This window comes from Somniosus microcephalus, chromosome 4 (assembly GCF_052327205.1).
Source record: "Somniosus microcephalus isolate GS21.2 chromosome 4, FLI_Smic_1.0, whole genome shotgun sequence".
Taxonomy (NCBI): Eukaryota; Metazoa; Chordata; class Chondrichthyes; order Squaliformes; family Somniosidae; genus Somniosus; species Somniosus microcephalus.
In genome coordinates, this window is record NC_140990.1 from 266,809,527 (window position 1) to 266,826,272 (window position 16,746).

At 42.5% G+C, this 16,746-nt stretch overlaps 1 protein-coding gene across 22 annotated transcripts in view; it reads right to left on the reverse strand.

Annotated features, from left to right (window-relative positions):
• Positions 1 to 3,622: 3,622 nt before the first annotated feature.
• Positions 3,623 to 16,746, reverse strand: part of baz2ba (bromodomain adjacent to zinc finger domain, 2Ba) — a 367,748-nt gene continuing 354,624 nt past the window's right edge. For 21 of the 22 annotated variants that reach the window (XM_085986373.1, XM_085986365.1, XM_085986359.1 and 18 more), the window contains 3 exons: positions 12,254 to 12,525; positions 5,216 to 5,359; positions 3,623 to 5,105 (listed from right to left, as the gene is read on the reverse strand). In XM_085986373.1, coding sequence (XP_085842499.1) covers positions 4,952 to 5,105; positions 5,216 to 5,359; positions 12,254 to 12,525 — 570 coding nt within the window. In that variant the 3' untranslated portion in view covers positions 3,623 to 4,951. Of the gene's footprint in view, positions 5,106 to 5,215; positions 5,360 to 7,402; positions 7,535 to 12,253; positions 12,526 to 16,746 lie in introns of those variants that run through there. The other variant, XR_015078191.1, reaches the window with a different exon arrangement.

Genomic DNA, 16,746 nt, shown 5'->3' on the forward strand with positions numbered 1-16,746 from the left:
TTGGAAACTTGCCTTAAAATTTGTGGTTTCACTCATACCCATTGCAACATATATCTCCTTTATGGTTTTTCCTACTGTAGTTGCATGGTTCCAATCTCCGTCATTTACATGGTAGCCCTTGATGAAATGATCCACAAGTATGGAGTCAACTTCCACATGCATACCAATGATAGATACTCCGCTTCACCTCTACACATTGCCATCAACTACAGGGGCATTGCTACCTTCTCCAACTACCTGACTGATTCCCATCCATAACAAAATGAATTTTTAATCTGTACAACATTGATAAAACTAAAACATCCTCTTTGGGGTCCTGCAGTACCTGCCTGTCTCTGCCTTCAACTTCATCAAACACCTCAGGCTAAATCCAGTTCACTAATGAATTTAGCCTGATATGGTTGATAGAATCAAGGCCTTGCATTTATATAGCACCTTTCACATGCGCAGGATGTTTGAAAGCACCTCACAGCCATTACTTGTCCCATTACCATCTCCTTTTGCCTTGCACCATCATCCCTTTTGTCTCTTAATCTCTCCTGCCTTCCATCCTATCACAGACCTTCCCTTTTGTTCTTTCCTCCCCTCCCCACTTTCCCTGCCCTTGCTTAAAAACCTGTTCCATCTCCAGCTTTTTCCAGTTCTGACAAAGGGTCATCGACCTGAAACGTTAACTCTGTTTCTCTCTCCACAGATGCTGCCTGACCTGCTGAGTATTTCCAGCATTTTCTGTTTTTATTTCAGATTTCCAGCATCCACAGTATTTTGCTTTTGTCACAGCCATTATTTATGTGTTTTGTAAGCAAATGCAGCAATGGTCCCACAAACAGCAATGAGATGAAAGTCCAATTAGCCTATTTTTGTGGTATGGGTTGAGGAATAGATGTTGGCCAGGACACCAAGAGGATTCCTTGCTCTTCTTTGAAAAAGTTCCATATCTTTGATGTCCATCTGAACAGATAGACTGGGCCTTGGCTTAACATGTCATCTGAAAATGGCACATCTGTCAATGCAATAGTTCTTTGGTGCTACACTGAAATGTCAGCCTATGTGAAGTTCTCGAATAGGGCTTAAACCCAGAACTTTCTGACTCAGAAGTCAGTACTACAGTACTATTACTGAGCCAAATTGACACTTTTGATGGAATCTTTACATCCCGTTTAACCCAAGCTGATCTTCCTTCACCATGTTCTGATCCATTGTCAAGACTACTTTTTTTCCCCACAGTTGAAGCATTGTTCACTTTTGCTCCTACCTCTCAGTCATCACTGCCAAAACTATAATCAATGACTTCATCACCTCAAGACTCGAATTATCCACTGTTCTTCTTCCACACCTTTACCCTCCACAAACTCCAGCTTATTCGAACATACAGGAAAAGACCAGCTGGTCCATCAAGCCTGCCCCACACTCATTATGGCTAAAGCATCATCACTAGACACTTCCAACCATGTAATCTCCTGGGAGAGGCAACAGAGAAAAACCCAGGGCCAATAAGGGAAAAAATACCCTGAAAAATCCTCTCCGTCCCCTCAGGCAATCAAAACCAGTCCAGATCACATGGACCCTGTGTTATCTGTAAAACCACTTACCTTCTATATGATGCCATCTCTGCCCCAGTCCAGTCCAGCTCCCTCTTGCAGGCATGCAGAGAGTCAACACCAGCCCACAACACATTCCAGAGACTCACTACTCTCTGGGAGAAAAAACTTAGAACTCTAACTCACAGCAATTCCTGTACAATGTACTGCATTCCAAGCATCTTATTCATGCTCAGTTCCACTGACTCTCTGGCCCCGATCTTGACAGGGGCAGGCTGCGTAGGCGGGGGTGCAGGGGGATGTTTCTTCCCGCATGCTATGCAGTTTTGACTAGTTTTTCTTTGACAGGATCCCCACCCAAAGTCAGCCTGATTGACAGGATTGGCTTCCAGTCAGGCAAGGAGCACTCGATTTTAAAGTTCTCATCTTTGTTTTCAATTCCGTCCATGACCTCAGCCCTCCCTATTACTGTAATCTCCTCCAGCCCCACAACCTTCCAAGATATCTGTGCTCCTCCAATTCTGGCCTGTTGAGCATCCCTGATTTCAATCGCTCCACCATTGGTGGCCATGCCTTCAGCTGCCAAGGCCCTAAGCTCTGGAATTCCCTCCCTAAACCTCTCCTACATCCTTTAAGATGCTCCTTAAAACCTACCTCTTTAACCAAATATTAGGCACCTGCCCTAATATCTCATATGGCTCGGTGTCAAATTATGTTTTGTAATGCAGAGTGAAGCGCCTGGAGACGTTTTACTACATTAAAGGCACTATATAAATACAAGTTGTTGTTCTTGGGTGGTTGCACCTTAACTCTCTTTTCCTACTTTTGCTCCATATCGCTCTATACCCTTACCTAACAAAAATCTATTTATCTCAGTCTTGAAAGCACCAATTGTCCTAGCATCCACTGGATTTTAGGAGAGAGAATTCCCGATTTCTACTACCTTTTGTCTGAAAAAGTGCTTCCTGATTTCGCTCCTGAATGGCCTAGTTCTAATTATAAGATTATGTCCCTTGTTCTTGATTCTATCAGAGGAAATAATTTCTCCGTATCTACCCTATCAAATCCTTTTAACATCTCGATCAGATCATCCCTCATTCTTCCACACTCAATAGAATTCAAGCCAACTTTATGCAACCTGTCCTTTTAATCTATTTAGTTTCCCTACATTACAACAGTGACTACTTCAAAAAGTACTTCATTGGCTGACAACCACTTTGGAACATCCTGAGGCCATGAAAGACACTACATAAATACAAGTTCTTTCTTTATGTCTTTCCACTCCAATTTGCACTTGGTCCAAATATTCCTCTTGCTCTGCTTCATTCTGTGGTAAACCACTGTTTGTATTCCTGTTTGTCCTGTTTGTATTCCACTGTGTACATGCCTGGACATGCCTCGGCTGACTCCTCCCACAGGTCCTAGTATAAAGGTGACTGCTCCCCAGCCCTTGGTATCCTGGACCGGTCGACCACTCGAGGCAGACCTCCATTCTGTTGTTAATAAAAGCCTTTAGTTACTCTTCTAACTCTCAGTCTTTTATGAGTAATTGATAGCGCATCACATTCCCCATCCCATGACTTAGAATATTCATGAACATCACAGGAGATGATCTAGTATTTTGAAAAGTTGCAGTAAAAATGCATTAATATATATGCATAAATCCAACATTCCCAACTTTAAGGTATTTCTATTTTGGTTTCTCCCAATATTCAAGCATAGATTACAATTCCAATGTTCTAACTCTAATTTCCAATAATTAAATTTTAACTTGCAAAAAAAAAGCAACCAATATATCCTTGTAAAAGTGTGCCAAGTTCAATATAGTTAGTTTAACAGCTGTTAAAATAGTACAATTTTACTTTAGTGAGTTAAGCGTCAGTTTGAGCAAACCCATTCTACTAACCCATGGTACAGCTCCTCGACAGCTAAAATGAACTAAAAACATTTTCATATTACTTAGGATACCAGATTTATATGGAACCTTGAGTTTACAAAATTATTCATAACCGACACAGTAATGCAGAATAGAACAGCTCAAACATATCAATTTTAGAAATCAAAACCAATAGAAAGAGAGATTGGAAAACACCCTTTTATTATGTCCGTGCCACACATACTAGTGAAAAATAATGCTCCTAAGAAAGAAAACTACCCTTTTTCACAACATATTTAAATAAAATAACTTCAAGTACTTTGACTCAGGTACAAAAATTTCTGATCTGAGCTGCCTCCAACAGGCCACTGCAACACACAGTAGTTAAACACAGTGGTTAAACACAGTGGTTACAAAGAGCCATTGTGTACCAAGTTCTGTGGCAAGGCAGATGGAGGGAAATGCATTATGAAAAATACTGTGTATAGGAAATTGTAATTTATTGTATGGATACAAATGATTATATTGGAATTTGAGACCACAGTGGCTCAAAAATTATATAACAAAAATAGAAAATGGAAAACCTAATATCCCCTACACCCTGTTTTAAAGGCAGGCACTACCCAACATTAGGAGACTCCACAGTATTTGTAGAGGATATGTACAAGCCATATACGTATAATCATTTTAAGACTAAAATAAAATGCTACGGTTATTCTAAGGCATAACAATATTCAATGCCTGCAAACAATATGTACACATCATACATATTTGAACAAGACTTAATTAATATTAACATTAATGAACAATTATATACAGATGTTTCTTTGTTGATCCACTGTTCTCGAATTTACTTTGAGACTAAGTAGGTGGTGCATTGATAAGCAGATCTGTAATTTTATGTCTACAGTAACAACAGGTTCTCCAGTGCCCTTCCCGGACAGACCAGTGTAAACAGTTATCAATTGGCTTTGTTTTATTATTCAAAAACATTCGTTGTTTTATTTCCTTGAAGATTTAAAGCAATTTTGCTGCCTCTTCCTTTTCATAGAAAATGAAGACTTGACATTTTATTCATAAATTAACAAAAATTAAATACATTCACTAAAATATAAGCTACAAAAAAAAATTCAAGATTTTTTCCATTTACTTCCATGTATATTTTTACAAGAGGGAGAGGATTTCCAGTCCCCCATTACAGCTCTGGTGGTTGTATACTATTTCAGTGCGTTTTGAAATATTGGTTGCTATTGCACTAGGACCACCCCATGCCACTGAACTCTTTGGGTGTGCTTCCCTGTTCTACCGAAGCTGTCCGTAAAACATTGCCATAGTTCAAGAGCTATGGTCTCCAAAGGAGCGAACCTTCTTTTCTAGAATAATCCTTGGCTGGCATTTCCACATTTTAAGAAGTGATGTGAAGTATCTGTTGATTTGTGCAAATTATCTTGCACTTCCCCATAGATATGAAGACACCAGTATTTCAGGCCGCTGGTCCCAATGTCTTTATACCTTAATTCGTATTTTGATTGCTTTAACTTCCCTTAAAAAGCTCAGCCCATCGCTTTTCAAAAAATCTCCTCATGTTGTGACCAGCTCTGCCTATGTCCGAATCATCTTCATTAAATGTTTCACAGTTGTCAAAAACTAGTCTGGCATCCACAGCAAATACTTCAGTATTAGGGTATCTAGGAAAGAATATTTGTTTAGGAATCAGTATTATTGCAAAAAGGAAGACAGCTCTGTAATACTTCAAATCTTTTAAATATGATTGATGAAAAAATATACAGATACTTACAGTCCATTGTTGAGTTTTTCTCTAATAGTAGAGAAGTCCATGGGTTTCTTTATAACCTTTTTGTACCCAGGTACCAGTTTGGAGTTCACAGGGAGTAAGAAGGGCCATGCGTCCTCATGGGTTTCCAGCTCCGATAACATTACGCTGCAAAAAAAAGTAAAGTTTCTTAACTAGGTGAAATGCTGAAACAAAAAATCCGAGAATTATGTGCTTGATTGGTCTTTCATATTTGCATATTACCTTAAAAGTGAAAAAAAATCACTCACTACCCACTTCTGGAAAGCATTGGGAAATTAGGAAAGGAGGGGTCGTAGCAATATTGATTAAAAAAAACACAGTAGAAAGAAGGGATTTCAGTAAGGGTGATTGGTCAGTGGAAACACTACAGGTAGAGTGAAGGAACAGCAAAGGATGCAAGACTCTGGTAGGAGTTGTCTACCGACCTGATAATAGTGATGTGGTCGGGAGATGTATAAATACAGAAATCAGGGCAACATGTAGCAAAAAAAATGTGGATATATTGGGAGATTTTTATTTTGACATAGACTGGGAGAAGTAGAACAGCTCAAGTGGTAAATGCAATGAATTTCTGGAATGTATTCGAGATGGTTCTAAAACATTGTTGTAGAAAACTAAGAAAGGAACAGGCCACGCTGGTTTTAGTAATGAGTAATAAGCCAGAATTAGTTAACAATCTGACAGTAAGGCAGCATCTTCTAAATAGTAGCCATAAAATGATTGAATTTGATTTTAAGTTTGAGAGGGAGCATGAAGAGTCACAAACCAAGGTTTTAAATTTAATTAAGGCAAACTTCGAAGGGATAAGAAATAAATTGACCACAGTAAACTGTGCTTAACTGTTAATGGATAAATCCACAGTGGGAAGTATTCAACAACAATAACAACAACTTGTATTTATATAGCGCCTTTAATGTAGTAAAACGTCCCAAGGCACTTCACAGGACTATTATAAGACAAAAAATTTGACACCAAGCCATACAAGGAGAAATTAGGGCAGGTGACCAAAAGCTTGGTCAAAGAGGTAGGTTTTAAGGAGTGTCTTAAAGCAGGAAAGACAGGTAGCGAGACGGACAAGTTTAGGCTGGGAATTCCTGAGCTTAAGGCCTAGGCAACAGAAGGCATGGTCACCAATGGTTGAGCGATTATAAATCAGGGATGCTCAAGAGGGCAGAATTAGAGGAACGCAGGTATCTCGGTGGTTTGGGGGGGTTTGTGGGGCTGGAGCAGATTACAGAGATAGGGAGGGGCGAGGCCATGGAAGGATTTGAAAACAAGGATGAGAATTTTGAAATCGAGGCGTTGCTTAACCAGGAGCCAATGTAGGTCAGCGAGCACAGGGGTGATGGGTGAACAGGACTTGGTGCGAGTTAGGACACGGGCAGTCGAGTTTTAGATGACCTCAAGTTTACGGAGGGTAGAATGTGGGAAACCAGCCAGGAGTGCGTTGGAATAGTCAAGTCTAGAGGTAACAAAGGCATGGATGAGGGTTTCAGCAGCGAATGAGCTGAGGCAAGGGCGGAGGCAGGCGATGTTACGGAGGTGGAAATAGGCGATCTTAGTTATGCTGTGGATATATGGTTGGAAGCTCAGTTCAGGGTCAAATATGACACCAAGGTTGCGAACAGCATGGTTCAGCCTCAGACAAATGTTCGGGAGAGAGATGGAGTCAGTGGCTAGGGAACGGAGTTTGTGGCGGGGACCGAAAACAGTGGTTCGGTGTTCCGAATACTTAATTGGAGAACATTTTTGCTTAACCAGAACTGGATGTCTGACAAAGCAGTCTGGCAGTTTAAAGACCGTGGCGGGGTCGAGAGAAGTGGTGGTGAGGTGGAGCTGGGTGTCGTCGGCGTCCATGTGGAAACTGACGCTGTGTTTTCGGATGATGTCGCCAAGGGGCAGAATTCAGATGAGAAATAGGAGGGGGCCAAGGATAGATACTTGGGGGACACCAGAGGTAACAAAGTGGGAAGAAAAGCCATTGCAGGTGATTCTCTGGCTATGATTTGATAGATAAGAATGGAACCAGTCGGGTGCACAATTGGAGTGGCGTTGGAGGAGGATGGAGTGGTCAACCGTGTCAAAGGCTGCAGACAATTCAAGAAGGACGAGGAGGGATAGTTTGCCTATTCAACGAAGTATTTGGTACAAATACAAACTAGTACGTACCCATAAAAGGCATAGCTCCACTTGTGTAGTTAAGGAACCACGGTCAACAAATAAGGTAAGAGACAGTATCAAGCTAAAAGAAGGGGCTTACACAAATGCAAGGAAAAGTGGAAATCCAGCAGACTGGGAGATCTATAAATAGCAACAAAGGAATACAAAGAAAGTAATAAGAGGCGTAAAATGGGAATATGAAAAATCTTGCAAGGGATATCAAAGCTAACAGCAAAAGATTTTATAAGTATATTGAGAAAGAGTGGTAAATGGGTCCATTAAAGACAGATGCAAGCAAGACTATAATAGACTATAAGATCTGGCAGACTTGTTAAATTAGTACGTTGCATCCGTTTTCACCATGGAGAAAGAGGACAAAACACCAGTGGTACAAGGGAAACTAAAAATAAGGCAAGGGGACAAACGTGGCAGATTCAATATAAGTAAAAAATGGAGGACGAGGACAAAATATCAGCGGTACAGAGGAAACTAAAAATAAGGCAAGGGGATGAACATAGTAGATTCAAGATAAGTTAAAAAAAAAGTAAGAGAAAATAATAAGGCTTTAGACAAATCTCCAGGACCTGATGGTTTCCACCCAAGGTATTAAAAGAAATAGGTGATGAAATTGCAGATACATTAGTCATAATTTTCCAAATGCTCTCTAGATTGTGCATTGTATTGGAAAATTTCAAATGTCACTCCATTATTTAAGAAGAGTGAAAGGGAGACATTAGCTAACGATAAACCTGTCAATTTAATATTAATTGTGGGGAAGTTACTGGAATCTATCAGATGCAGAATGACTGAATACTTGCACAATGATCAATGAGAATCAGCATGGATACGTGAAGAGCAGGTAATCATAGAATCAGAAAGTACAGAAGAACGCCATTCGACCATCGTGCTTGAACCGGCTCTTTGCAAGAGTTATCCAATTAGTTCCACTCCCCTGCTCTTTCCCCCATAGCCCTGCAAAATTTTCCTTTTCAAGTAATATATTCAATTCCATATTTAAAGTTACTATTGAATCTGATTCCACCACTCTTTCAGGCAGTGCATTCCAGAACATAACAGCTCGTTGCGTAAAAAACATTCTCCTCATCGCCCCTCTGGTTTTTTTGCCAATTACCTTAAATCTGTGTCCTCTGAACATAAGAATTAGGAGCCAGAATAAGCCATACGGCCCCGAGCCTGCTCTGCCATTCAATAAGATCATGGCTGATCTTCGACCTCAACTCCACTTTCCCGCCCAAATCCCATATCCCTCGATTCCCCTGGTTACCAATCCACCTGCCACTGGAAACAGTTTCTCCTTATTTACTCTATTAAAACCCTTCATAATTATGAACACCTCTGTTAAATCTCCCCCAAACTTTTCTGCTCTGAGGAAAACAATCCCAGTGTCTCTAGTTTCTCCACATAACTGAAGTCCCTCATCCCTGGTATAATTCTAGTAAATCACATCTGCACCCTCTCTAAGGTCTTGACATCCTTCCTAAAATATAGTGCCCAGAATTGGACACAAGACTGCAAACTGAGGCCCAACCAGTAATTTATAATGATTTAGCCTAACTTCCTTGCTTTTGTACTCTATTCATCTATTTATAAAGCCCAGGATCCCATGTGTTTTCTTAACAGCCGTATCAACTTGTCATTCAAAGATTTGTGAATGTGAACCCCCAGGTCTCTCTGTTCCTGCACCCCCTTTAAAATTGTACCATTTAGTTTATATTGCCTCTCCTCATTCTTCTTTGCAAAATGTCTGACGAGTCTAGTGAATGAATAAAGAGTTGTATTTTCAAGTTTGCAGATGACACCAAGTTAGGAGGCACAGAAAATTGTGTGGATGGGAGCAGGAAGTTGCAAAGGGACACAGACAGACTAAGTGAATGGGCAAAACTACAGTAGATGGCATTCATTGTTATCCACTTTGGATCTGAGAAAGACAAATCAGAATATTTTCTTAATAGTGAGAGACTAGGGGGGAAAAATTCAGTTGGTTGCGCCTCCCGTTAGCGCCTTAAGAGGGCGCTAATGGGGCGGAAAACAACTAGCACCCAGGCGCAGCGATGTTTGCGCCGCTCGCGAAATTAACTAGACATTTTGCGGCGGCGCTAAACACTACCGCCACGATCTCCTGTGCCAGCAGATTGTGATGTCAGTTGAGTGTGCAGCACCCCGGACCGGATATTGAGTGGCACCCCCTGCCTTACTGCCTGCCGCTAGCAACGACAGGTTGAGGGGAGCGTTATGCTGTCAGAAAGGGACTAGGGGAGCGCTATTTAAAGGCGACCGCTTCCTGCCTTTTTTTGTCGATGCGTGGTGCAAAACTGTCATTTTGAGAGAGAGAGAGACTGACTTCTGGAGAGATTCAACGCTGTGTGAAGGAGTTTTGAGTACTGAGCAGCACTTTGCAGGTTTATTTTGATTTGCCCTTCCTTGCTTCGCCAGTGCTGAGGTAGCGCCTCGCTCCTTGGCCTTTGTGCCTTAAGACAGGTTGGAGCGCTAAATTATGCGCTTCACATCACCTCCAGGGGCGATAAAAGCCAAGTTTGCCGTCGGAGGCGATAATTAGCGCCAGGCGCTAAACTCTGCGCACGGCCGATAATGGCGCCCCAAACGGGGCGATACTGAATTTTTCCCCCTAGGAGCTGTGGCAGAGCAAAGGAATGTAGGTGTCCATATACACAAATCACTAAAAGCTAGTGCATAGGTACAAAAAGTAATCAGAAAGGGTAATAGGATGTTGGCCTTTATGATAAGGGGATTGGAATTCTAAAGTGAAAAAGCGATACATCTGAAGTACTGCGTTCAGTTTTGGGCACCGAACCTCAGGAAATATATATTGGCGTTGGAAGGGGTACAGAGCAGATTCACCCAAATGAAAGCAGGGCTTAGGAGGTCAGGTTTTATAAACTTGGCTTGTATTCTCAGGAGTTTAGAAAGTTAAAATTAGAGCTAGACCATTTAGGAGTGAAATCAAGAAACACTTTTTCACACAAGAAGAAGTGGAACACTGGAAATCACTCCCCCAAAAGACTGTGCCTTCAGCTGCCTAGGCCCCAAGCTCTGGAATTCCCTCCCTAAACTTCTACGCCTCTCCAGCTCCTTCCTTCTCCTTTAAGATGTTCCTCAAGACCTACCTCTTCGACCAAGTTTTTGGTCACCTGTCCTAATATCCCCTTATGTGGCTGGCTCGGTGTCAAATTTTGTTTGATAACGCTCCTGTGAAGCACTGTGGGATGTTTTACTATGTTAAAAACGCTATATAAATGCAAGTTGTTGTGTTGTGGATGTTGGGTCAATTGAAATTTTCAAGATCAGTAACATTTTTGTTAGGTAAGGATGTCAAAGAAATATGGAAGAAAGGCAGGTAAATGGAGTTGAGGTACAGATTGACCACAATCCAACTGAATGGCAGAATAGGCTCGAGGGGTTGAATGGCCTACTCCTGGTCCTATGTTCTCCCTCCTCCCCAAGATCCACAAACAGGACTGTTCCAGCAGACCTATCGTTTCAGCCTGCTCCTGCCCCACGGAACCTAATCCCTCTTATCTCAACTCTATTTTTTCTCCCCTACCCACATAATCCACAAATCTTCTGATGCTCTCTGCGACTTTAACCAATTCCAGTTGTTTGGCCCTAACCATCTCCTTTACGCTATGCAAGTTCAGTCCCTCTACACCTCCAGCCCCCACCAGGACAGCTGCTTCTTCCTTGCACTGGCCCAACCAGTCTCCATCCACTACCACCCTACTCTGCTTGGCTGAACCTCTTCCTACATTCAACATGTTTTTCTTAAACGCCATTCATCTCTTCCAAATAAAAGGTGTCGTTATGGGAACCCGCATGGGTCCTAGCTATGCCTGCCCTTTTGTTGGATATGTTGAACATTCTTTGTTCCAGTTCTACTCAGGTCCCCTTCCGGTACATAGATGACTGTGCTTGTGCTGCTTCCTGTTCTTGCCTTAAGCAGAGGAATTTTTTAAATCTTCCAACTTCCATCCCTCCCTGACCTTCACGTGGTCCATCACTGACTCTTCCCTTCCCTTCCTCAACTTCTCTATATCCAATCTCAGGGGGGATAGAATGTCTACTACAAAGCCCACTGACTCTCACAGCAACCTCGATTATACTTCTTCCCACCCAGCTTCCTGTAAGGATTAAGATTCTTTTGTTCCAGTTTCTGCATGGGTCTGCTCCAACGATGCCACCTGCCACACCAGCGCTTCCAAAATGTGTATTTCCTCCCCACTGTGGTAGATAGGGCCCTTGACCGTGTCTGTCCTATTTCCTGTAGTTTTACCCTCACCCCTTCCTCCCAGAACCATGCTAGGGTCCCCCATTTCCTGCACCCCCCCCACCCCAGCCTCTGAATTCGATGGATCATCCGTCATTTCCACCACCTCCAACGCGATTTCACCACCAAACACATCTTCCCCTCCCTTCCCTTTCAGAATTCCGCAGGGACTGTTCCTGCCATGACACACTGGTTCACACAAGCTGGAGGAATAGCACCTCTTGTTTCTACTAGGCACTTTACAGCCCACTGACTTTAACAACTTCAGATCTTAACCATTTTGTCTCAAACAGCAGGTGCTGGTAATGTAGGATGGGCGCATCAGCACTTCTGAGAATGGAGCTTGGGATGGGAATCCCCTATTGGTAAATGGCCAATGGAGGGTCTGCATCACTGGTGTCACCTGCCTTTTTCTTCCATCATACGCCCAAGCTACTGGAGCCTTCTCCACTTTGCCAGAGAAATGTTTCCAGCAATTTTTGTTTTTAGTTTAAGAAAAGATCAATGTTAACTATTTATATTAAGCATACTTATACATTTGGAAGTCAAATTCATACCTGCACAGAGCCAAATCCTTGCTATTATCTTTTATTGTTTTCCACTTCTTGGGAGGTGATGAACCCTCTAGCCTAGGTGAGTTCACAAATGGGCTGTCATCCACTTTTCGTTTTTTGGACTCTTTACCTCCCTTCTTTGGGGTACTGCTTGTACTAGCTGTCTCCTCTTCATCACTAACACCGGCTCCAGATAACCTCCTGCCCTTCTTCTGTTCAAAATTCTTCCTTGGACGATTTAGAAATTTTTTACTCCGTGGAGACTGACCACTTGCCTACCAAAAGGAGATATTGGACATAGTCAGAGAAATTAGAGTAGCAAAAATTACAAATTGTCATTTTGTTAAATTTTGCAATGTAAGCTAAATAGTTTTATTATTGTCAAATTAAACACTTTTGAAATATCAGACTAAACACCGTCAGTGAAGAAGCTTTCTTTCTGCCAGCATGTACTGGAAATTCAGTCCATTGAAATAAGTACTCTGAAAATTACCTGAATCGCATCCAATAATGCAGAAATGAGAAATTCATCAGTACCCAATGTCACCATATTTAATATACATGCTCAGGATCTGCATGCTACATCAGTACCAAACAAAATTCTAGATTCAATTATCAAGGACAAGTCAGTGGAGAACTTAGGGCGATGAAGAGTAATGTACTTGGACTTTAGTAAGACTCTTAATAAGGTACTGTATTAGAACATTAGAAGACATAATGGGCAGGATAATAAATCGGAGGGAGGGAGCGAGCTTGGGGGGGGGGGGGGGGGGGGGAAGATTTGGTTTGAGGTCAGAAAATCTAGAAGAACGGGCTTCCCTCAGGTCCTGCCAAATTTAACAGCAGGATGGAAGATCGGGGGGGTGAAGATCGGAGTCCAGAGCCAGGCAACATCAGAGGTAAGAGCGGGAGGAAGATCGTAAGGTTCGGTGGGGGTGCCCGATCGTGCAGGGGTTGGTGAAGCAGGTATACTGGATCCAGCAGGTAAGTGGAAAGGCACTTACCTCCTGGATCCATTAGTCCTCGCCTCCCTTTAGCTGTCGGGTTTCCCGAGGCCCAGAAAACTCAGTTGGCCATGGTTAAATTTAAAATGGTGGTTAAATCTGAGGCACGCAGCTTCATTATAATATGTAAATTGCTAACCCGCTTGCTGTGAGCGGGTTGGTTGCCCGCCCCTGTTAAAATCGGAAGTGGGTGGGATTTTTAAAATCCTACTTGACCCAAACTCGCCTGTTTTTGGGTTTAAAATTTCCCTCAATATTGCTGAAAGGGGTTTTATTGTGACTCTCAAGAGTGCATGAATGAGAAGTATTCTGGATGGAGGGGTGTGACGGGTGGGCTCGGCGCTGCACCTGACAGTTCAATATTTTCATAAATGATCTGGAAGAAGGTACTGATAGCTTCATCTCAAAGTTTGCAGATTACATAAAAATAGCAGGCGTGGTTAGTATGGTGGTGATGGGGACAAACTGCAAGAGGACTTGAGACTGGGGAAGTGGGTGGACAATTGGCAGTTGCAATTTAATATAAAGTCATGAATTTAGAGATACAGACCAGGCAAAGGCATTACAGAATAAACAGGAAAATACTGTCCAATAAACATCACTGTCTGGCGATTGTCAAAGAGCGAATTGGTTTTTAAGTTGCATAAAAAAGTAATGGAGTGTAGTTCAAAGGAAATACTTCTCTTATTATACAGAGTATTGGTCGGGTCCCACCTATAGTATAATACGCAGTTCTGGAATCTGCAATACAAGGAGGATGTAGACGAGCTAGGAAAATACACAGAAAATCTACTATGATGGGAAAGGGGCTAAAGAAAAAAAACATGAGGATAGGCTGAATGAATGGGGATCTTCACATTGAAGAGAAGGAAGCTGAAGGTATATAATTTAAGTTTTCAAATTAGTAAGGCTTAGGGATGTAGGGGACCAGTCAGCACTATTTGTATTGCCATGAGACAGCAAAACAAGGGTACATGAGTATAGATTGGGGAAGTGGTAGACAGACAGGATGTATAAATATTACTCTAATGATAGTTTTGTGGAACAGCTTACCAAGCGAGATTGTAGGGGCAAGTAGTTTTGATCTCGAAGCTAAAATTGGACATGAATCTTGAAGAACATGACGTTGTGGGATACAACTGCTAGGACAGCAGGAATGTGGACCTATGATCTGGTTCTATGATCCTAAAACACATGGGGGGGCTAAATTCGATAGCTCCCAAAAACAGGCATGGAGATCACAATACGCAATTAACCTTCGCCTGTTCAATGTGATGCAGGCAGCACGCCAACTTCGTGCTGTGTGCTCATTTCCATGATTGTAGTGTGCAGCCGGTGCTAACCGCGCTGTTGATTAGCTGCACACAGCAGCAGGGGGCCCAAAATCGTGAGAGGTTAGTACCACTTAAAGACAGCTGCACTTCTTAAAGGGGAGGTGTAGTGTGGCTGGAGCACGCGGTAGAAGTCGTTGTACAACAAATTCTGACCTGGGAAACACTCAATAATGGCATATGAGAGAGAACGGGCTCCAGAGTTTTCCAACGCTGCACTGGAGGCCTTGGTGGAGGAGGTAGAAAGGAGGAGAGATGTGCTGTATCCACAGGGGGCCAGGAGGCTCTCCAGACAAATGCTCAGAAGGCAGTGGGAGCAGATAGCCATGACGGTCAATGCCAGGAGTCAAGCCCCAAGGACCTGGATGCAGTGCCGCAAAAAATTCAATGACCTCACACGAGTGGTCAAGGTCAGTGAATGCATCTTCAAATGCCATATTCCACAAACTGCACCACTAGACTCAACAATTGTGCAATGCACCATACCCCCATCACTCACCTACCAACAATCTCTATCAATCAGAACTGATACCTAACATTCATAGCTTCACCTCACCCTCACACACTTAGCACTGCTGCAAACCTCACACCCACATCTCAAAGCTTGCACACACTGCCAGCTATTCAACCATGACAGCCACATCACCCAAACAGACTGCACGACACTCACTGACACACTTCCCTGCCTCTTACAGGACGAGGTGGTGCACAACCGAAGGCAGGAGGAACTAACCGGTGGGGGACAGGCGTGCCTGCATATCCTAATCCTCATGGCGGAGACGGTGCTTGCCATTATCGGAATGGCCATTGCGGAGGCTTAGGCCAGCAACGGGACTGAAACCTCGAAGATGACGGTATCCTCATACCTAATCCTCCTTCTCATCCCACTTTCCCCACATCCCACAATCTCTTCTGATTTACAAGCTGCAGATGGTGGTATGCACCTAGGGTCTTAAAAGAAGTGGCTAGTGAGATAGTTGATGCGTTCGTTTTAATTTTCCAAAATTCCCTAGATTCGGGGAAGGTTCCATTAGATTGGAAAATAGTGAATGTAACCCCTTTATTCAAAAAGGAAGGGAGACAGAAACTACAGGCCAGTTAGCTTAACATCTGTCATAGGGAAGATGTTAGAAGCTATTATTAAAGACGTTATAGCAGGGCACTTAGAAACAATCAAAGTAATCAGGCAGAGTCAACATGGTTTTATGCAAGGGAAATCATGTTTAACCAATTTATTGGCATTCTTTGAGGAAGTAACATGTGCTGTGGATAAAGGGGAACCAGTGGATGTACTGTACTTAGATTTCCAGAAGGCATTTGATAAGGTGCCACATCAAAGGTTAATGCGGAAAATAAAAGCTCATGGTGTAGGGGGTAACATATGGATAGAAGATTGGCTAGCTAACAGTAAACAGAGAGTAGGAATAAATGGGTAATTTTCTGAGTGGCAAGATGTAACGAGTGGCGTGCCACAGGGATCAGTGCTGGGGCCTCAACTTTTTACAATTTATATAAATGACTTGGATGAAGGGACCGAAGGTATGGTTGCTAAATTTGCTGATGACACAAAGATAGGTAGGAAAGTAAATTGTGAAGAGGACATAAGGAGGCTACAAAGGGATATAGGTAGGTTAAGTGAGTGGGCAAAGACCTGGCAAATGGAGTATAATGTGGGAAAATGTGAAGTTGTCCATTTTGGCAGGAAGAATAAAAAAGAAGCATATTATCTAAATGGTGAGAGATTGCAGAGCTCTGAGATGCAGAGGGATCTGGGTGTCCTAGTGCATGAATCGCAAAAGGTTACTATGCCGATACAGCAAGTAATTAGGAAATCTAATAGAATGTTATCGTTTATTGCGAGGGGAATTGAATACAAAAGTAGGGATATTATGCTTCAGTTATACAGGGCATTGGTGAGACCACATCTGGAGTACTGTGTACAGTATTGGTCTCCTTATTTAAGGAAGGATGTAAATGCGTTGGAAGCAGTTCAGAGAAGGTTTACTAGACTAATACCTAGAATGGGCGGGTTGTCTTATGAGGAAAGGTTGGACAGGCTAGGCTTGTATCCGCTGGAGTTTAGAAGAGTAAGAGGTGACTTGATTGAAACATATAAGACCCTGAGGGGTCTGGACAGGGTGGATGTGGAGAGGATGTTTCC